At 46.4% G+C, this 21,268-nt stretch overlaps 9 protein-coding genes across 9 annotated transcripts; 3 read left to right on the plus strand and 6 right to left on the minus strand.

The window, feature by feature from the left end:
* Nucleotides 1–203: 203 nt before the first annotated feature.
* N7533_013465 (putative short chain dehydrogenase/reductase) lies at nucleotides 204–1,196 on the minus strand (the record flags this gene model as incomplete). Its single annotated transcript, XM_057110115.1, has 4 exons — nucleotides 204–424; nucleotides 477–695; nucleotides 750–1,100; nucleotides 1,166–1,196. 4 exons carry the CDS (start codon nucleotides 1,194–1,196, stop codon nucleotides 204–206), a joined length of 822 nt encoding a protein of 273 aa, XP_056952817.1.
* A 1,469-nt stretch (nucleotides 1,197–2,665) lies between these two features.
* Nucleotides 2,666–4,643, plus strand: N7533_013466 (cycloheximide resistance protein; the record flags this gene model as incomplete). The annotated part of the gene is made up of 7 exons (XM_057110116.1): nucleotides 2,666–2,924; nucleotides 3,124–3,295; nucleotides 3,348–3,427; nucleotides 3,478–3,626; nucleotides 3,682–4,087; nucleotides 4,150–4,504; nucleotides 4,580–4,643. The coding sequence occupies 7 exons, from the start codon at nucleotides 2,666–2,668 to the stop codon at nucleotides 4,641–4,643; spliced, it is 1,485 nt and encodes a 494-aa protein (XP_056952818.1).
* Nucleotides 4,644–4,762: 119 nt separating this feature from the next.
* Nucleotides 4,763–5,669, minus strand: N7533_013467 (SDR family NAD(P)-dependent oxidoreductase; the record flags this gene model as incomplete). Its single annotated transcript, XM_057110117.1, has 2 exons — nucleotides 4,763–5,336; nucleotides 5,404–5,669. 2 exons carry the CDS (start codon nucleotides 5,667–5,669, stop codon nucleotides 4,763–4,765), a joined length of 840 nt encoding a protein of 279 aa, XP_056952819.1.
* A 965-nt stretch (nucleotides 5,670–6,634) lies between these two features.
* Nucleotides 6,635–10,705, minus strand: N7533_013468 (CHAT domain-containing protein; the record flags this gene model as incomplete). Its single annotated transcript, XM_057110118.1, has 1 exon — nucleotides 6,635–10,705. One exon carries the CDS (start codon nucleotides 10,703–10,705, stop codon nucleotides 6,635–6,637), a length of 4,071 nt encoding a protein of 1,356 aa, XP_056952820.1.
* A 450-nt stretch (nucleotides 10,706–11,155) lies between these two features.
* Nucleotides 11,156–11,564, minus strand: N7533_013469 (uncharacterized protein; the record flags this gene model as incomplete). The annotated part of the gene is made up of 2 exons (XM_057110119.1): nucleotides 11,156–11,404; nucleotides 11,490–11,564. The coding sequence occupies 2 exons, from the start codon at nucleotides 11,562–11,564 to the stop codon at nucleotides 11,156–11,158; spliced, it is 324 nt and encodes a 107-aa protein (XP_056952821.1).
* Nucleotides 11,565–14,303: 2,739 nt separating this feature from the next.
* Nucleotides 14,304–14,939, minus strand: N7533_013470 (uncharacterized protein; the record flags this gene model as incomplete). The annotated part of the gene is made up of 1 exon (XM_057110120.1): nucleotides 14,304–14,939. The coding sequence occupies one exon, from the start codon at nucleotides 14,937–14,939 to the stop codon at nucleotides 14,304–14,306; it is 636 nt and encodes a 211-aa protein (XP_056952822.1).
* A 662-nt stretch (nucleotides 14,940–15,601) lies between these two features.
* N7533_013471 (Clr5 domain-containing protein) lies at nucleotides 15,602–16,018 on the plus strand (the record flags this gene model as incomplete). The annotated part of the gene is made up of 2 exons (XM_057110121.1): nucleotides 15,602–15,723; nucleotides 15,802–16,018. 2 exons carry the CDS (start codon nucleotides 15,602–15,604, stop codon nucleotides 16,016–16,018), a joined length of 339 nt encoding a protein of 112 aa, XP_056952823.1.
* Nucleotides 16,019–16,515: 497 nt separating this feature from the next.
* On the plus strand, nucleotides 16,516–19,170 carry N7533_013472 (ankyrin repeat domain-containing protein; the record flags this gene model as incomplete). The annotated part of the gene is made up of 1 exon (XM_057110122.1): nucleotides 16,516–19,170. The coding sequence occupies one exon, from the start codon at nucleotides 16,516–16,518 to the stop codon at nucleotides 19,168–19,170; it is 2,655 nt and encodes an 884-aa protein (XP_056952824.1).
* A 454-nt stretch (nucleotides 19,171–19,624) lies between these two features.
* On the minus strand, nucleotides 19,625–20,116 carry N7533_013473 (uncharacterized protein; the record flags this gene model as incomplete). The annotated part of the gene is made up of 2 exons (XM_057110123.1): nucleotides 19,625–19,748; nucleotides 19,824–20,116. 2 exons carry the CDS (start codon nucleotides 20,114–20,116, stop codon nucleotides 19,625–19,627), a joined length of 417 nt encoding a protein of 138 aa, XP_056952825.1.
* Nucleotides 20,117–21,268: the final 1,152 nt, after the last annotated feature.

Genomic DNA, 21,268 nt, shown 5'->3' on the forward strand with positions numbered 1-21,268 from the left:
AAGCGAATACCGGCTGGGATAATGAGCGATTGGCGTTGATCATCAAACACGATATCCACTGTTTATTTATTTAATTTTCATCCTATATTTCATACTATTGAAATTATCAATATAATACCAAAAAGAAAGCCTGGTGCAGGAAGGTTCCTCATTCATTCTTATATTCTTATTGATCATTATTTGTGGCTATACTAGTATCTAAACTAGGCATAACCCAAATTCCAAAAATTCTCAATATTCTTCCCCGTGTCTTCATCCACATACAAAGGTGCCTCCGCGAATGTGATATTCTCACCATGTAATTCCGCGATTTTTCCTGTCAATGACGCATCATCTACAAAGTTGGCAACGGCGGTTGTTGCGGTAGACATTGGCGTGAGTATCATCGACTTGAACAAATCAGAACTAGGAGCAATGTTCGTTTCTGCTCTTCATTAGTAGATACTGGAAAACGAGGGTCGCACTAAAACGCTTACCAATAACGGCAGGTGCCAACCCATTGATTCGAATTTTCTTTGTTGCAAGCGGTCTCGAAAGTGATCTAACCAGCCCGACTACTCCATGTTTGGAGGCTGCGTATAACGGCGCCATAGGGAATGGATAAAGTCCTGCATTAGAAGCTGTGCACACGATCATTCCTCTCGATGAACCACTGATCGCATTTTTCGCAATGTAGTGAATTCCAAGTTGTACAGCTATCCAACAGCGTTAGTACTGCTAGTCCCTCATAGCCACAAGCTGAAACTTACAATAGATACATCCGATCAAATTCACATTCAAAGTGGCAAGTTCTGGTTTTATAGGCCCTCCGTTTTCGTCATTGGTTGGCAGCAAGCTGCCTTTCTCGTTAATACCCGCATTTGCAAAAACGATATCAATTCGACTCTGCTCGCTGTAAATTTTTTCGAATGCTGCAGCTTGGCTCTCCCAAGAAGACACATCGCATTTCTCAAACGACACGCTCGCATTTGGAAACTCCGAACGAAGTGCGTTCAATGTCTGCACGCCCGTCGTGGGATTAATGTCTAGGATTGTTACATGTGTGTTTTGCTCCGTGATCAAGTGCTTTGTTATCCCTAGTCCGATTCCGGAGGCCCCGCCTTATAGTAAAAAAATCAGTAAGGCTGAAATTCGGTCCATCGCACTCGATTTCACTTTTTCTTACCTGTAACCACAATGCTTCTGTGAGACGCCATCTTGAAAGTTGCTCAACAATTCGAGATACAGATCGAGCTCATCGGCCCCTTTTGCCAGCACTCGTTCCGCAGTCGGCTAGTGTCTCCCTTCTTCTTCCGCGTCATAACCCCTCCCTGCTCGGCTCCCCACATCCTAAAGTGGATCCGGGGGATTTCCGGTATTATGAGGCTTTGACGATCTTCCAGCATAATATGGCGGCTTATGAAAATTGTTTTGCGCGTCGGTTATGTCTACTCCCCGATGTCCGACCAAGACTGCCTGCTTTAGCTGAACTTAATCTGTTTCTCGGCCGCGTTTTCGGATATATTTGATGTGGTGGCGTTGCACCGGTGTACACCCCGCACCTATCTTGACAACCAGTGAGGAATTCGCTTCTCAGGACAGGCTAGTTCTTGTAGAAGCTGAATGGTTCATCAAAATACCGCTCACTGACACTTTTCAGATAATAATTCCAACCAAGGTAAGGTTGTTCACCGAGAACAATTTAATTGGCGAAACCCTGGAATACCTCGGCACGAGTATGTACATATCTTGAAATTTTTGTCGAAAGGGCTTGTAGGCTTCTACTGGTTGTAATCTCCTAAGGAAAAAAACTTGAACTTGACAGGAAATAACGCCAGAGTACGCTCAATTTTCCTTCAGCATTTCCCTAGGCCTGCCCTGGTTATCATCACTATCGTAACAGCCGGAATAAAGCACAGACCGTTGAAGATCACCAAGTCATCAATATAGACAAATAACTTGCAAACTATGTGACTTCGTCTTTATGAAAACTCAGCAGGGGCTAGAATTCGACGAGTGATATGACAAACTCTGATGGCATCCCATCTATTGGGCCTAGATATGCCCCGCTTCTCGCAGAAATGAGACAATTAGCGAGTAATACAATTAGCATGATTTGTCCTTTTCTCAACATTTTCGTCCCCATAATACTCTGAAATCGGTGAAACCCCATGGGGGACCCCGGATTCTAGATCAGGGGGTTCTCCACGATGGGGCTTCGCAGCCCCATATTCCTGCGATTGATGAGGTCTGTCAGCCATACTACTTGTGACAGCCGCTCGGAAACTCTAGTAAAGCCACCTGATATTGTAGTTCCAGAGAATTGAAGAGAAATTGAATACTATCGGTATTAGAACTGAACAATAGTCAAGGCCATGTATAAAAGATAGTATTTATTGGCACAAGGACACCAGCTGGCTCGCGATCAGTTTTCAACCTGGAAATTTGACATCGAAGAAACCCAGGTGTGAAACTTTGTGGATTCCAAGGCTCTCCTCTATTACTGAGTAATTAATAGTTCAAGTTACTAATAACTGAAGATCGACATTTTTTTTCTGGTCTCCTCTTAATACAGCTTACATCACTCGCCTAGGTACTACTAGTAGTACTTTACCCCCTCTTTTTTTACAGAGCGAAGCTTCAGGGACCTCGACTTAAAGTTGATTCGACACACTGCTAGTATTGAATGCCAACCACCAAAATGCCTTTTGGTATTCTAGATGACGACAAATTGGAGCATATTCCCGGTACAGCACCACTGAACGGGCTCCAAAATACTGATACGTATTCGGGTATCGATCCTGGATTTCTGAAGCGCGATCCAACGGGGCAAATTGTACTTGTTCCGCAACCCTCGGACTCTCCGAACGATCCCTACAACTGGCCACGCAAACAAAAAGAGTTGTTTACAATTGCATTCGGATGGGGCTGCGGGTGTGTTGGAGGTAAGTAAATATTCTGAAATGTGTAGAGCGCGGATGTCTGATTCATTCCGTCTTTAGCGGTCGGTCCACTCCTCGGAGGAGCCTTCGTTCCGCTCGCTGCGGATTTTGGCGTCTCTCTATCTACATTCGTATCGGCCGTCCAGGGGGGGTACAATTGCTGCAATTGCGATCGGAAGTCTTATATTTAATTCCCTTGCAGTGAAGTATGGAAAGCGACCGGTGTATCTGGGCACAACAGTCGGTTTGATGATTTCCTGCTTCTGGGCGGCCGAGGCGAAAAGTTTCGAGTCTTTCGTAGCTGCAAGGGTCTTTTGCGGGCTCTGTATGGCGCCGATGGAGGCATTAGTCCCGGCATCCATTGCGGATATTTGGTACGCCCATGAAATATCCCCAGATACGACGTGTACTAATACGAGGTCAAAGGTTTGTTCACGAAAGGGGTTTCCGGACTGCTGTATTCAACCTAGGAATCCTTGGGGGAATCAACTTGGCAGTTCCGATTGGTGAGTTGAGTCGGTACTCATTCCCAGTTTCTTTATCTGATTGGCGACAGCTGCCGCAATTATTGAATACGGCTCCTATCGCATAGCGTTACATGCAATGGGAGGCGCCTTTGCACTAACCCTCATCATGGTATTCTTCTGGATGCCCGAATCTGCATATTGCAGGCAGGCTTTAAACATCGACACGGGAGAAGCAAACGTATGTTAAATTCCATCATGATCTTTTTCGAATTCCTTTGCTCATTTGTTCCTAGGTCGTGGTTGAAGGCAAAGGAGCGTTGGAGCAGCTTGAACATGCACCTACCTCCCGATCAATGCCAAATGAAGAATCCATGTCCTGGAAGCAAAGGCTGCTGCCATACAGTGGCTATTCCAACCAAGTTTCGTTCTGGAATACTCTGGTCCGGCCGTTCTACCTCATTGCGTCACCCGCCGTACTGTGGGCAGTTCTTCTTTTCACAACATGCATTTCGTGGCTCGTAGGAATATCGCTCACGCTATCGCAGATATTTTCTGCACCTCCTTATAATTTTTCAGTCGTTGGAGTCGGAGCAACAAATTTGTCGTCATTTGTGGCCTCTGTTCTCGGTACCCTGACCGCGGGCCCACTAATCGACGGTTTGGTCACCAGAATGTCCAAAATGAATGGAGGAATATTCGGTATGCCGCAGTCTTTTGGACCATTACCTCTGATTGATTGGAAATGACTGATTTGAACATAGAGCCTGAGTTCCGTTTACCCATAATGGTGACATACCTCCTGTTCACATCCACCGGGTTTTTCGCTTGGGGTCAAGCTTCATACGCGCAGGATCCTTGGCCAGTGCCCGTGATAGTGTGCCTTGGACTTATTAACTTCGGTGTTCAGCTTGGTACGACCGGGGTAGTGACATACGTTGTCGATTGTCACCGGGAGAAAGCAGGCGAGGCATTTGCTACCATGAATTTCATCAAGAACTTGTTCGCATTCGGATTGTCATTTTACATCAACGACTGGATTGATAACCAAGGAGTCCGAAACTGCTTCTTTGCCATCGGAGGTATCACCATGGGAGTTACACTATTCACCATTCCAATGTAAGTATCAGTACAACTTGAAGTTGCCGCATTTTCGAGAGGCGCAAGAAAACTCCAGCTAACATGGATCCTCAGGTACATATTCGGCAAACGAGCTCGCAGCTGGGTTCACCGACACGGAATTGCTGATAGGCTGTGAGATGGGGATACCTACCTAGATACTCGGTGGATATGTGCGAAAATTTGAAAATGACATTTGTGGGATTGAAACGCATATCATGTGTGACTATGAATATGTACATACAGTCCATTTACGCATTATCCGGTCATGCGGAACTTGAACAGGTCGTTTTCGACAATAAGATCCTGTTTACTTTCCACCTCTTCCAGGTCCCAATTACTCCATACAAATCTCCCATTTAGCCAATTCCGTCGCTCCTTCGCGAGCCAGATGATTGTATCGGCGGGGAGTGTCGGCTCATCCGCAAGAGAAAAGTGAAGCATCTCTGGAAAGTTGGCTGCCATATCAGTCTTGATGCCGCCGGGGTGTATTGAGATCGCAATCAGTTCATCATCCTCATATTCACGCGCTAAAAACTCGTTCAGTCGCACATTTGCGAACCGAGATGTCTGATAAGAAGAGGCGCCGTAAGACAAAGTGTGGGCTCCGATTGAGGAGAGGTTGATGACTGTTTTTGTCTTCGAATTCAAAACAAATGGCAGGAAGTAGTGACAACAAAGGAATGTTCCCTTTACATTAACTTCCCACGCTTTCCACCATTCTGTTGGATCAGACTCGATGACGGTCTTGAATTCAGGTAGATACCCGGCATTGTTGACGAGGATGTCCAACTTTCCCCCCAAAAGTAGCTTCGAAATTCTGGCTAGCAGCCTTGACAGACTCATCTGATGTCACATCCATACGCAATGGCAAAATATGAGGAGTTTTGATACCGCACTTGGCAGCTTCATCTTTGATTTCTTTGATAACACCTTCAAGGGAAGATCGAGCAGCGACAGCGATCCGAGCACATCCAGCTTTGGCGCACCGCACAGCAGTGGCACGCCCGATGCCCTTCGAAGCACCCGTGATGAGAATGGACTTTCCGGAGAGTTCTGTCCCAATTGGCTCGATGAACTGGTATGTATCATGATGATTCTTGGCGAATGCTGCAAGCTCGAAGGCATTGGTCGGCCTAATGAAATCCATGATATCCGCCATCATTAGCGAGTAAGGATGCAAATATGATATTGGAATAAAGATTCAAGTTCCTGATCGCTCTTGAATTGGTATTTTCAAGCCCTGGAGTTACCTAGTAGCTGTTAGAGATCTTTATACTCCGAGCATACTGTATTACGTATTTTCGAATGCCGGATTTAGTTGACTTTAACACCGAGGTATTGAATCCATCGATATCTCCGGGCCAAGACGGAGTTTGGCAAGGGATTTACACATTGGATCATTATCGAACTCGCCCGGGCGTGAGAGAAACGAGACATCAACGCGAAATTACCTAGGTATACGAGCTAGAATACCGCGCTCCATTGCGGCAATCGGCCCAATTGTTTCTGCCAAGATTTATCAAGTATATTCCACCCTCAGTGGAAGCGATTCTATGTAGACAACTTGAACTTGCCCAAGTGCTTGACCCCAGTTTTTTAGGCTACCGAGTATATCGCTTTTTAGGATACCGGGTGGGATACTGGAAAGATACCAAGTTGTGTGATGTTCACTAATGCTAATACTACATACAACTGGCATACTAGCACCAAACAAGTAACTAATTCCTGATCCTAATTAAAAATGTTCTCAATCTATCACAAAAGAAAATAATGTTTCCTGTCCAAATTTGTACATAGTGCACTAGTAATTTTCGGACACTTCCACTGTGGCATAACAATGGGTCGACTGTTGCGATGAAGCGCTGTGCTGGAATGACGTCACTCTTCATAAAATATCCCATGTCCACATATCCCTAGAATCGCAAGAAACTTGGGTCTATCTGCTCAAACTGGTCAGTTTATCCAGTTTAACCCGATTCTCACATTGCTGCCCGAGTGAAGTTGATTACTATTTATGAATTCTCAAATATAACCTTGTCGTGGAAGGAATTCTCAAAGCCAATGAAGAGTGACACTTTATTATATCGATTGAAAGGCCAGTGAGACTGAAGCTTACTAGTATCCTGTTCAGGGACCTGAATGAATGAAAGCACCCCAAAGCATCGGATGCACACCTCTTTGCCTCAGTGCCCCAACTGCGTCATGAAGAGCATATGGTGCTCGATCCAGATCCATGCGATCCTGCCCATTTTGTTTTAAATTGGAATAGAATATACCCGCAAGTTCCGTCGAAATATCATCTGACACCTTCCACAAAGTAGAAATCACATGTGAAACTCCTGCGATGTGAAAGCCACCAGCAACGTGAATACCCTCATCTCGTAACAATACGTCTTTATTCACCCCGGATTCGCATGCAGAAAGGTAAACTAACTCGCAGCTCTTGAGATCCAGATTAAGAAGTGTTCGCACTGAAAATGGAGAAGGCTTTTTTTGCCAATCCTGTAGCATGATTGCACTTCGGGACGGGTCATCCCCATCAGCCCTAGCGTGGCAAGCAAAGTGAAGGATCGTTGTTTCTGGTGATAAAGCTCCTTTGACACTAGGCGTATTGGGTTGCATGAGGATCTTGACATCAAAATAGGGCGAGAGAACATTTTCGATTGCATTGAGTTCAGATGTGACGTTCAAGTCGCCCTCAGAGCCAAGGCCGGGAGTTTGGGCCATCGCTGCCACGAGAGCCCGTTCATTGGTGTGGGATTGCGATCTTTTGCGACTGGAAGCACCTTGTCTGATATAGGCAAGAGCCTTCAAGGAATTGGTATATGAAGATACAGCAATATCATGGACGCATCTAGACTCGGTGGTGCCTGGAGATTTCTGCGATTCAAAATCCCCGGCCGCGTGGATTGGAAGAATGCTTAGCCACCCCGCCGAAACCCATATTATCCGGGGTTTCTTGAATGAATCTTGCTGATATCTCCCCCAGTCAATGGAATCCATTACGGGTTTAGCAGCCGCTTTCCAGAGCCACTTCATAATTACCTGGTACTCGGCGAGTGCTTTCTGGTGGTCGTCACCCTTCCCGAGATAATGAAGTGCGACGGCAAAGCGCAAAGCATATTTCTGGACTTCCTCCATGCTGAAGTCTGGAAGAGGAACTTGTTTGATATCCTGATCAGTCACTATAATAGCGTCACTCTGATAGGGATTTGCGTTGATGAAGACGATTGGAGCACCGGTGGAGTAAGACTGAATACCCGCCGGGATATTCGAGGTCCTCAGGAACGAGCTAAAACCAGGCAACCGTCTTATTTCTTCCAGAGTTTGGCGATATGTATTGGCGTTATTGTGTGAGTTCAATCGCTTTTCATCCTCGAGAAAAACAACCGTAGCCGAATCCCCGTTCAATGAACTTGAAGACGCCGGTTTTTGAAACAATCGCAGTCTCAGTGTGCGGAACCGCCCAGCTAGCTCTGGTCTCTCAGCTTGAAGGTCATCAAGCTCGCTCGGCCGACCCTGAATGCGATCCCAAATGAAGGCTCGCCCAGACTCTAGACGTTGAATAGCAGTGCTTGGCGGATCTCCAGCCTTGAGTGATAAGGCAGCCACGGCGCCTGGAATGTACTGGTATTTCCTAACAAATTTCAACTGTGCCAATCGACTCTCGTGTAATAGGACGGCCTCTGGTAGAAGGTCAAGACTGATCAAAATATTATCACGAGCCCGTACTGGATCCTCCAGAAGGTCATTGGCAATCTGAGCTGCGATGGATGCAACATGAATGCGATCGGATACTGGGTGCGAAGTCATACGTGCAAGGCGCTCGTAAGCTTCAAGTGCTTTAGATGCATACCCGATGGTGGTAGGGCCTGGGAAGAACTTGGATATCTCATAAAGGACATTCGCGTGTCGCTGCATTACTGTCCAGTATAGTGGATTTCCTTCAGGCATCACGCTACTCGCTTCTTGCAAGGCTCTTTCAGCAGTATCGAAATCGGAAAAATTTCCGGTAGCATTGGCAATGGCTGCGAGGGCGGTAGCCTTGTTGAGGAGCAAAATCCCACGCCTCGAAGATGATGGGAAGCTTTGCAGCGTGAGGGTCTTGTCATAGGTTTCTATCGCTTTCTGTAGGTCCGCCATTTGTGCTGTTAACTTGTACGAACTTTGGTAAGCATCGCCGGTGAGAGTAAGCAGTCCAATTTTCAAGTCATCGCTTAGCGAAATCGGTCCGTCAAGCGCAGTGATGGCTATCTGTTGCGCTTCTGTCAGATCTTTGATGTTTCCTTTGACCTCAAATTGAAGCTGGAGCGCATAACTCAAATTTGCCGCACGCATGGCATATCTAGGATCTTCATTATCAATTCGAGAGAGACTTTTTCTGTAGTATCTCACTGCGGATTCGATGTCGCTATCCGCCCTCCAATGGAGGAATCTTTGAACCATGACCGAGCCGAGAGCGGCGGTTATCATGAAGGTATCTCTATGCTGATCACCTCCATTCAGGCTCTCTAATTGGGTCAGAGCTTCCTTATATGCATCGATGGCTTTTTCCAAATGATCAGGTAACGCGTGAAGATTGAAAAACTTCACATAAGTATTACCTAAATCATTCAACGCGAGTGGCCGAGACGAAAGGTCTTTAGGCATGAGTTCGCAGGTCCTTTGAAATGTTCTGCATGCCTTCTGAAGAAGCTCTGCATTTTGCGTCAGGTCGTACAATTTGCGACTGACTTTACCAGTCACCCATAAACAGCATCCTTGGCTAATAGCGTCATCCTGTCTGCATTGGGAAAAAGACCTTCCAGCCACAGAATCAGCTTCCACCAGATCCGAGAGACGACCGAGCCGTTCGTATCGCTCTATCAGGGCCAGAGCACGTAGCCGAGACTGGGCTGCTAGATCGATGCTATTCTGACCATTGGTTGCTGTTTTTGTATACTCAATTACTTTGTCGAGATTGCTAGTCTCGCCAGCAACTTCATAAAGAGCGTAGTGCGTGGTAGCGCAGCAGAGGAAAACCGACTCAGAATCTCGATGACCTGGTGGCAATGCCCTCGCCTTGTCTTCGGTGACATCTATTGCCTCCAGCAAAATGCCGTGTGCCAGGTCGCGATCGACTGTTTTCTCCGCAATTTTCTGCAGAGCTTCCGCGAGACAGACTCTTGGTTTCAGAGCATCGGGATAATCTTCAATGACTTCTCTCCACACATCGCAGGCCTTCTGATCTGCGTCGGAGTCGCCCAGAATCTCCGCCTTCAATTTTTCCAAATTGGCAAGTTCATTTTGAAATCGCTGCCATTCCAGAGTTTCTGGAATTTCGAACGTGATTGCCTTCTTCAGTAGGAAAGATGCTTTAGTACCATCTTCCTCTTTCTTGCAGATTGTGAAGCGCGCATTGTAAGCCGCCGCCGCATTCCGATGAATCATGCCATACGGAAGATGTGGTTTTGATGAGCGACCTGGGTTATCATCACAAATCTCGATCGCAAGGTCATGGATCGCGATACATTCTGCCAGCTGCACTTCACTCTTCTCGTTCTCCCCGGATATAGTCTGACGTAGAAAGTCGCCCTTGTTGGAGAGATGTCGGGCGCGTATTGGAGACAGTCCCGTGAGCTCGATGGCCTTGTCAAAGTACACTCGTGCATTTTCCTTGTCAATGATTTCTTTTCTCTGTCTATAGCGCTCCACGTACATGATACCAACGTCACAGGCCCATTCACGAAGTATCTCGTCTGCCTCTTGAGCAGTTTTCACCGCTAACTTGTAATGTCTGACGGAAGCGTCCAGGTCTTTATTTCTCCTGTCCCTTTCCCATTTTATTTGGTACAATGTGCCCATGTGGTGATTGGACTTTCCTCGACCTGGGCTCGAATCTGGGACATAGCGGAGAGACAGGGCCTCTAGGGCAAACGCCATAGAGAGATCAGTGTCACTCTGGTTTAGTTTGTATCTAGCGAGAGCCATTTCCGACTGGATATGGCACATGCCAGGGCGATTGGGGTTATCTCCTGCATGCTGAATGGCACAGACCATAACTTTCGCATTATGCGGCAAAGTTTGGAGATAGTTAGGATCATCGAAAAAGTCACCGGGCGCAATATCTTCTGTGATTGGCGGATCTCGAGTAAACGATTCGTTGGTAGCGTGTAACAAGGATTCAGGGATTTTGTTTGGGGAAGAGTTTGTCGCCATTATGAATAGCCAGTACTACTGAGGACAGTATTGAGTAAAATCCAAAGTCAAATACACGCTCAGATCGAATAGGATTTCATGTCAGCAATCGCGAGGTCGGAAGATGACAATCGCGGGGTAAACTGGAACATAATCAGATTAGTTACCAGGGAGGCTTAGATGTGTCGCCAAGCATGCCAATATTCACTAGTCCCCAGTCGGAGCTAATGATAGTATGTTAGCCTTACCTCCAAGTTCTCGCTTGATCTTTCTAGATTTGCTAGAAATTCGAAAGTTCCAATCGATGTTCAAATCTATGAACAGATCAACCGAATTTGGTGATGGCGAGGGTCGTTAAGAATTTGTCTCGCTGACGCTCTCTCAGAAGGCTCAAAATCTAACAGCTGGCCAATGAGTTGACCCAGCCTGCATATGTCCTCTCTTGACAAACCAGGTTCAAGTTCACGTGGGCTATCGAAGTGTGTTAATGTTCTCCAGCCATGTTTGTAAACTTCGCCCGGGTTCGTCGTCGCTTGAACAACCTTTCCTCGTATCCAAGACCCCTTTCCATCTTTCCGGTAAATCGTCGCTCATCATATTACGCATTTGACCAATGAGAATCGGTCTTGGTAATCCAGTGTCAAACGGTGGCTGGCTGTGTATCGCCCAGAGTTTTTCGCAGATTGACTGGAAAGTAGCCACCTCGTACATATCGATGAACTGGTTCGGAATCACCGGGGAGATTATAAAGAAGGTGTCGATCTATTTGGCTGGAGTATGAATGGCTGGAGATGGGCTTGGGGACCATGGGGAGGCGTGAAATGCGTCTCAACCGGAAGCCAAGCCTCGGAAGCAACGAAGAAGAAGTGGAAGTGGTCATGAGGTCGATTCAACAGCTTTCATGTCGATGATGGTAAGGCCCGGTGGTGTTTTGATGTGACCGAATGAAGCGAAATGACGAGGGATCAACCCACGACGCGTTGTGTCGGGAGCTACCGCCTTCCTCGGCCAGCCCCAACAGCCAGGAATTTCAACTTCAACTTCAAAAGTCTTCAGCTCGGTATGACCCGAGGGAGAACAGTCGACTTGGACCAAAGGAACGTATGACGATTTCAGCCCACGCATACCGAGGAGCTTTCGGCAAAAACTTTTGTCGACTACGCTATTTTTAATCGGGGACCCGCTTCGGTCTCCGGCACCTTGGGGACTCCATTGTATATCAGTTGGACCCACTCTAGTTATTGGAACTAAGGTTCCATTGCAGGGAAGGTTCAAGTTGATCTGGTTGTATTTTTTTCCGGTGAGAATTTGCTTGCCTAAAGTTGGATGGATGAGATGCTACCGTTGCTGGTGTGGTTGCAAAGACCAACGCAGATTCCAAATCTACGTTGAATATCTCATCAGTCCCGATATAATTGAGCAATTGGGCAGTCCCTATACTCTCCGTTTTCAATATAATTGCTCCTCTGGGTAGTACATGCCACTGATGTCGTGGCTTGGAACAGTAACAGTGGCACTTGATGGCTCAAAGTTTATTTGCGTTGGAACAACTTCAAGTTAAAAACGAACTTTTTCATACATATAGCTCTTTTTGCAAGAGCTAAACCTTGGAATCAATACTAATATTCTAGGAAGCTCGGGTGGAGTTCATTGAAATTCAAGAAGTCTGCCAAACACACAGGAACGGTTTTAAAACCAGGAAGGAAGGAAATACGCCGCCGCTTACTATGGTATTACGAAGATTCATGGATGAATAATTCAATTCAATTTGGGTTTGGGCACCTAGGTACCATTGGTCTAATTGTCACAAAATAAAAATCAGATGATCTAGAGAATCCCTCTCATCTATAGCGGTATGAATTTTAAGGAGAGTAATTCCGCCTGATACAAAATGTTTGAATGGGGCTTATTTGCAGTTCCCAGTGGCCGCGTTAGCAGCTTGCTGTTATGAATCGATTAGCTGCTGCCTCCCTCACAGTAAGGACTGGCTGTCAAAATCATACCACACAAAGTCCCGATTTACAATTGCCCATGCTACCGTCTTTCTTGCAGGTTCCTCCAGCGGGGATCTTTTCTTCTTGTCAGAGATATTCTCAATCAAAATATTGGTTTAAGTTCATACCGGTGTAGTAGCCATGGTCAGGCCAGCAATGGCAAGAATGAGGAATTCGAAGCGCATAGTGTTTATTCGAGGGCTTAATGATTGAGAGTAGTATGATCGAAGGAAGATGGAATTGGAGCTGTAAAATTTTGATGAGGATGAATTTCAGGATATTTATGTAGCAGTATTCGAAGCTCCGGGAAAATATTTAATTCGGGAATCTCTGAGAGCGTGTATGAAATTTAGTGATCGGCACCCGTGGACATCGCACCCCATAGTAGACTCGGAAGAAATGATCCACTACTAGTCAGCGGCTAACTATGCCGAACATAAATGAGCGGAAAAAGATTCTGAGATATTTCCCATGTCACAGGGGTCGACAATCATTGCCCATGAGCCTCCGCCACCCGCGAACATGGTGGGATTGACGATCCCCGGCCCCGGGGGACTTCAAGAAGCAGCCTGAAATTTCCTACCTTATTTCTTCCCAGGCATTGATAAAAGAAAAGAAGCTAGTTTCCTTCTGGGAAAGTCTCGGGTGATTTCTTTGAGGAATTCGCCTTATCAAACAATGTCTCAACCTGTAACGGTATAGGAATCTCTTCTGACTTGCCGGTCCATCTGGTCATTTTCTTCATTTTCTTCAGAGTTTCCGTTTTGGAGTTCTTGAAAAATGGAAGTATCGTGGCATAGTACCGTGCACGGTTGATCGTGACCTAGTATGTTTATCCCGAGGTTTCATTCTGTGGCAACGGAGTCAAGGCATTTGACATTCAGTGACACCGTGAGATCAAAAAGGCGTCGGGAATTATGTTGGTGCAGCAATAACCCGAGATGACTAGTCGTACGAGTTAGTTAGCACACGATCTACCTGATTAATCTCCTGAATCTTTAGCTACTAGTGGTCAATATCTACTGAATAAGTGGAAGTTGAACGACTAATCAATTATCATCATGAATCACAAACCCAGGTCCTGTTCACTAGCCCCGAAGGTTCCAAAACATAAGTCAGACCAGGTGCTGCAGTTGTGATACCTGGAGGCGTATTGTGATGCCTGAACGCCTCCAAGTATCCTCGTTAATCCTGTAATAGTGATATAATCTCCTTGGTGGCCTCCCAGTAGTGATTTCCGTAGCTTTAAGCTCCAACCCCAACCCGTTTCAATCTCAATCCATCGCCATGTCCAGAACTGTAGCGGCATTTATGGGCACTTGAGCCGGGCCGCTACAACTGGATTATCCTGCCTGGCAACACGAACTATCAAGAAGACCTGCCATGCACCACTTGAACATGATCCCTTAGCTTATCCTTTCGTATGAATGTTTTTTCACAAGCGGAACATTTGAATTGTGATGGATGAAGATGCACAGTCTTGACATGACGCAGCAATGCAGCCGATCTTGAAAACTTGTTTCTCTGGGTACAGCCTTCCCACTGGCACCTAATTCCGTTCAAACTGCACTAGGGGTTAGAGTTTCCTATAGTATTTGAGTGGGGCTGAGTTGTTCCGAGAGGGCTCACTCTGAATGTAGCTTTGGGTTCTCTGCAACAGAAGTCCGATCCTCATGATAATCAAAATTGTCGACAGAAGTTGAAGGCAGCCTACTAAGGAATCCATGGCTTGGGGCTGGTGGGACGCAAGAACTTGAATGTTCCATGTCTTCACACAGAATACATCTTCGAGCTGCGTCGATGTGATTAGCAGTACCGGTGCTGATTTCCGGGATTGCGGAGCTACTGGTACAAGCATGATCATACCCTTGGATGGAAGAACCAAAAGGTCCTATGAGATAAGTATTCGGTGAAGCGACTGTCTGCGGCAAGAGTTCCAGCGAGTAATTCCCATAGTAAGCATTATGGGATGGTGAGATTTCCGGGAGTATCTGTGACCACGCCGGTTGAACTAGATTGTCCCCATGGCTACTCAAGCCGATTCCAAGAGGATTCTGTCCAGCATCTGGATAGAAGAGATCTCGAGAAGTGGTATCGAGCCCCGTGCCAGTAGCGTCGCCAGAAAGGCCATAATCGTCAATCCACTCTGAAACTTCAAATTCTCTGATTCCTTTTTCCGACGGCATCCGTTTACATGCCGAGTGTTTTGTTGTTACATGATCCCACTGATCGGTAGATTCCTGTTGTTTCGAAGTGAACATTCCGAGGGGGAAGGAGGAATGAATGAAATCTTGCAAAATAAGAGGTTAGATTGTTGCTTTCAGATTTTTGACAAGAGGCTACTCAATTAAAGAGTAATATCTGGCCAAAGGTAAATGACCACGGAGACTGTTCCCAAAAAAAACAACCCAATCAGCTTAACTCAGGCGGCTGCCTAATCAGCAGGTCTCGGCCGATGGCCAGACAAGGCAGAAAGATTCACGCACATCGATTCCAGAAGTAGTTCGAGTTTCTCGCGTTAAAGTAGGAAGATAATTCGAATTATATTGAGGCGGGGGGGGTAATTTGGGTTTAACAGGGCGGTCTTGACCCGACGGATGTTTGTGACGAGGCGTGAGGCGTACATGCATGACAACTTTGGATTCAACCAATCATTGCACAATGCGGACCCCCGTTCGCTGCCCAACATCTCCTCTTGTTGTAAAGCTAGTTGACTAACAGTACTGAGTAGAAACTCAAACGCTTATTGGAGATTGTTCAAATCGTCGCGCATAATGTGTGGCTTGAGGTAAAGCCCTCTTTGCACTGCCTAAGGCCCAGCAAACATGGTCACCAAGGCTTCCTCGACCTTCTAATAATCCTTCAGCCTCCCACCCTCTGCAGAGGAGTCAAGGTCAACGAACTTCTTTCCAAAAATTTCGCCATGGATGAGGTCGCAGTCTGGGAGGGACATAGGTCCGAGATTGAACGTTTGTATCTCAGAGAGAACATTACTCTTAATCAGCTCATGAAAGTTATGCGGATCGAATATAGATTCCGTAAAACGTAAGATACCTAGTACTATGCGGTGCGATGCCTGCGGGCCACCAAGGTTAGCTAACTCTGACTCCATACCTGCTGTAGGGCCAACCAGTATCATAAACAGTTCCAAAAATGGAATTTCAAAAAACGCCACGGACAAATCATTTGGAAATATGTTGAGCATCAGCTGAGGAAAAGAGGAGAGCGAGAAACTGATGTCTTGATCGACGACCAGCTCCAATCACCGTCTAAAGTCCAACGTGAAATCCGACGACAGGGTTACCGATTGACTATCGACAGGTTTCGTACAGGTAATTGATTGCCTTTCAGATATAATGTAATTGCAAAACTGACATACGCTAGCTTCATCCCCAGAGGCACCTCCAGGAGTGGTGGTTTGCTCCCCTCAACCCAAGATGAAGCGATTACAATTGACATCAAATTTGCCCTGGATTCAATTTTCTCGTGGTTATAAATTCTCGTTATACCCTGCTTCAGGTTTGGATTCATGATTCTATGCAACGATGACTCCAAACTTACATCTCTTAGCATGTCAACTGGGTATTCTTGATGTTACGACATCTCTCTCAGAGACTACTAAGCACATGTTTCCGCATATACATCAGGAGCTGACCCATGCTTTGAAGTCGGATTTCTTGGATTTCATCGGTTTATGGAAGCCCTGCAAGGACCTCGCGCTGTCTGAGGCAGGCGAAGCGCAAGTACCAATCTAGCTCTTATGTTCCCACGTCCTATAGCTCTGACATTATCTGTAGTTTGATTGAATACGACATAAAACAGTTTCTCCAGTTCACCATGTTTTTGCTTTCGAATAAACTTCCAATCCATGTGCAAATCAAGAGTCTGGATCGACGAAAGTGGCTCGCTGAAGAGGACATCCGCATCATGAGACTCGTTGAAGTCCTGGAACTTTCTAATGGTTTCATATTTCAACACCTGTTATCAACCACTCAATCATCTGCGCAAGCTATTTTAGAAAGGATTTTTCAGTCTGCAATTCGACTGCAGGATTTCAAGATTATTGAGATCATGCTTCAGGCAGGAATCAGTCCGGATCTTCCTATCGTCTCATGTGAATCTGGCAAAGAGCTATTGGTGTCGCCTCTGGAGGTTGCCGCGAGTATTGAGAACAGAAGTGTTTCCCTTCGATTGACTCGCCTTCTTCTTTCATTCCAGGCCAACATCCACCAATTCAAATCGAAGCCTGCTCTTCAAATCTGCATTGAGATGATGGGAGACTATTCAAACCCTAACAGAGAGCTCCCTACGGAGCTTTCTGCCGAACGAGAGAATTTGGAACTTCTTCGCCTGCTTTTGAAGTCCAATCCTGATCTGGAAACACGATTTCGGGGATTTGGAGCAAGGGGTCCAAAAGTCACAGCACTTGGTCTTGCGGTAACTCTTGGGCAACTACAAGCAGTCAAAGTCCTTATTGAGCACCGCGCGAACATTTATGCAGCCCAGCAGACGTATCTGGATAGCGACTATCCAAAATTCAAAACCGATCTTCTTGGCCTCGCCTCCAAAAGAGGAGATATGGCAATGATGCGAATGCTTTTCGATATTTCTTCGAACCAGAGAAGCCAAACCACTCTTTGCTACAAACTTATCGAATCTCTCATTCTTGCCGTGACTTTTAGTCACGAGGAGGCCACAAAGCTCCTTCTGACCGCAGGAGTTGCTGTCCAGGCTGCTGACAATTTTCTTATGGCAAGAGACGCTAGCCACAAAACGCTTGTGGAAAGAGCTTTGGCCCAGCAAAGTCGCAGGCTACATCTTACTCTGCTATCTGCAGGGGCAGTGCCAGTTGATCGACAAGCTGTTATAGACTCCTACAGCTTCGATCTTCTTCGTTCAATAAAGGCAAACGATGTAAGAGTTGTGACAGATATGTTAAGCTGGGGAGCTCCACCAGATGACGTCTACGATGATTTCCCAGATAGCGCCCTTGGTGCAGCCATTGCACAAGGAAGCTGTGAGCTCATCAAACTCCTCAAAATTGCAGGTGCTACGGCCGAAGATCTTCGAATTCCATGCATTCCAGATATGGAAACAGTATGCTGCCTGACGGAAATCGGATTCCTCCCGACCATTCTGATCAACAGTGGTCAAATGATCCTCACCTGTGCCATTCTGAAAGCCAAAGACGACAAACTGATAAACCATCTCTTGAGCTGTGGCGTTGATCAGCAAGAGATGAGACTTGGATTTCCTGAAAGTTTCGAATATTGGTTAGACAATTTAGGGTTACCAGAATGTCGAACCCCACTAGAGGCTGCCCTCTCACGACGAAATATGGCACTGGCACAAGTTCTCATCCGCAGAGGGGCGCGGGTTTCGGAGAATGAGCTCAATGCGATTGTCTGGCAAGCGGTAATAACGGACGATGAAATAATCGTTCCGCAATTCCTTGCCATGTTTTCGACCCCTTTCCAGGCGCCGACTGCGATGGGGATGGCAGTACTTTGGGGAAGAAGGGACATTTTTCTAGCACTCCTCGAGTTCGGAATCGACCCGAAGGGCTATGTTTTTATAACCGACCCTCCAGATGAGGACGAAGAAGTCACTAGCCATAATTCAGGCTGGTGGCATTTGGAGCCTGAAGGTATTATGTCGTCAGTTCTACAGGTCGCAGCCTCAAAGGGTGACCGCTGTACCCTGCAGCTTTTCCTCAACTCGGCGAATTGGTCAGAAGAGGACAAAGGGCGCGCTCTCACAGCCTCCATTTTCTGGAGAAATTATCATATTGTGTCTGATTTGTCCGAAGCTGGTGCGAGTGTAAATCAAGGAATCTTGGAGACATTCGCATTATCTGATAGGTATGTCCAGCACATGAGATACTCCCAAGAGCCATTTGAATTCCAAGCTAACATCAGCTACAGAGTGAACACTGAAATGCTGCCTTTGCAACTGGCTGTAAACGCCAATAATATCGATATGGTAAAATACCTTCTAGCAATGGGTGCAAAAATCAACCAACTCGAAGCAGGCGTCGGTGGCAAAACCCCCCTACAGGTCGCTGCAAAAAATGGCAACGCCGAACTTCTCACGCTACTTTTGGACCACGGAGCGGATGTGAATCATCCCCCTGCAACAAACATGGGGGCCACTGCATTACAATTTGCTGCCAGTGAGGGTCAAATTGAAATTGTTTGCCATCTTTTGGACATTGGCGCTGATGTGAATGCCCCGAGGTCGCAGATTTTTGGGAGGACAGCCATGGAAGGAGCCGCAGAGCGTGGTCATCTTGACATACTGCAGCTGATCATCAACAATGGGGCTCAGACCGACGGTCTTGGTCGTGGGCAGTTGATCCGGAGTGTGAAACTAGCTGAGAACAACGGTCATTTTGCTACAGCTCGCCTTTTAAAGTCGACTTGTGGATGGTCAGAGGCAGATAAAGCCCGTTGTTCCCTAGAACGGTTTGACGAGCAAGAACATCTGAGGTAGCTACCTCAGCGGACGGATAGAGTGGATATCAGCATTTCTACGGCGTTTTTCCTGCGCTAGCATGCATGACACTGTGTATATTTATTTTCTTTCTCATCTTTGACATTTTTGGAAATGAATTTCAATTGACATACCTACGAATCAGTATTAAGTCAGCTGGCATTATGGATGGCAGCGGGCCGCTCATTGTCCATTTTGATATGTCTACAGAGCTGGTCTCTACGGTGGGATTCTTCTCGGGTGGTTTGAAGTCGAAATTCGTCGCTCTATTGAGTTTCTCTAGTCTGCTCTAATCCAAAATCTTCAGCGGGCCTAAGTTAAAATTTGAATCGCGAACCAAGACCGTGACTGCCAGATTGTGTAAACAGGAAAGGTGTTGCATCAGTCATTCGGAAATCAGTCAAGAACTTGTGAATGCACCAGACAGCAGTGACAAGAGAAACCGGAGACATCTCTAGCAGTCAAAGTAGACAATGCACTCAGACTCAACAGATTCTCCAAGACCGTAGAAGTTGGTGCTACTAGTGGGGTCCTCTCCTTCTATGTGAGTCTGTGTGGCGTACGCACCGTGGCAACCACTTCAAGTTGGAACATATATTTGTTAGTTTCTTCTGGCCAGCCCAAACTTCCAAATTCATTATTAAATCACTCACCTAAGCCCACTTCCACCACATGCCGCGCCCCATGAGAAGGTGTCGTCCAGTGAATCGGAGCCAAAAGTGATGAGGTCGGAACAGACCGATTTGTCACCGTCATAAGCGCCGATCTCGTTATCATCAGCATCGTAAAGCTTGAGGGAGCCACCGTTGGAGATAGTATTTCCACCGCTACCGAATCCTGCGGAGTTTGTAGAGTATTGGCCGACCGCAGAACACTGGGCCGCCATGGCAGAGGGTAGGCTGAGAGCTGCAAGCAGCATGGCAGGAATGGCACTGTGCATGAACATTTTGGTTGTAATGTCTTGTTGAATATTTCGAAAAGTCGAAGTGAGTTTTTATGGCCTTGAATGCTAATGAGAATGGATTGTGATGGATTGGAGAATTTAGGGTATAGAGTACGGCCTTTATAGACATTCCTGATCCAACCCCAGTCCTGTCTCTTCGGCAACTCCAAGTAAAGATGCACAGCATTCTGCTACACCCGATACCTTCAGAGGCTGTGGCCGAAATATTGAAGATCTATTCCAATTCCATCGTATTTGAATCGAATCCGTGTGCTCATCTTGCCCGCAGAAGAGGATACTTTGGTTTCATTCACTGCCCAGGTACGTTGGAATTGCATCATAGTCGGGGGCTGATATGGTCTTGGCTCAACAGTGATCTTGGCGCCAATGTCATGAGCCCTGTTGCACGGTCGTCAGTGTGAAACTAATCCCTCTGTTATACACATGAATAGAATTTCTTACCCCATGGGCAGAACTGCGGGCGAATTGCTTTTTCGCCCCCACAACGATCTACTCCACGGTGGGGCACGTTGTATTTTTTATCACCGATAAAAATCTTATACCCGATCCTTTGAGGGTCATTGGCGAGGCTAAATCCTGGAATGACCATACTTCATGCTCTCAGTGTTACCCCGGCTGATGGAGCAAGCCTCGACCTCTGGCGACGTCATATATGGCCGACTGGCACATTCCAACACCCTAGTAGAGTGGACCGCCCGATAAACATTTCTCACGTCTGCGAGACACTCTCACGTGTTGAAGAAGCACATTTCTCTGGAAAATATAGTAGTGAAGAATTAAATCGTATGGTATTGCTTCAGGAAATTCAATTCGGGTTGCAAGAAGTGACGGACAATATAATCGAAGGTTGCTTTTGGGTGGGTGGGTAGATTAAAGATCACTGATAATGATAATGAAGTTCAAAACAGAACTGATTTACGTATAGTGTGATTAAATCCGCTGATATTTAGCATTCAGGATAGGTCGCCCAAGCGGCTATTTTCCGAAACCACTTGGCTCTATGTAATTGCATCACTTAGCTCTTTTCGCTACCTACCTGGCCTCCGTCTATTTTTACAATACCATCTAGGGCTCTTCCAAGGCCCTTGTACTTCGTAGCCTCCCCTAGAATCCCTATTGCCTCCCACTTAGGCT

Source organism: Penicillium manginii (genome assembly GCF_028828005.1).
Source record: "Penicillium manginii strain IBT 31320 chromosome Unknown utg000011l:1.0-1395921.0:1.0-1396616.0, whole genome shotgun sequence".
Taxonomy (NCBI): Eukaryota; Fungi; Ascomycota; class Eurotiomycetes; order Eurotiales; family Aspergillaceae; genus Penicillium; species Penicillium manginii.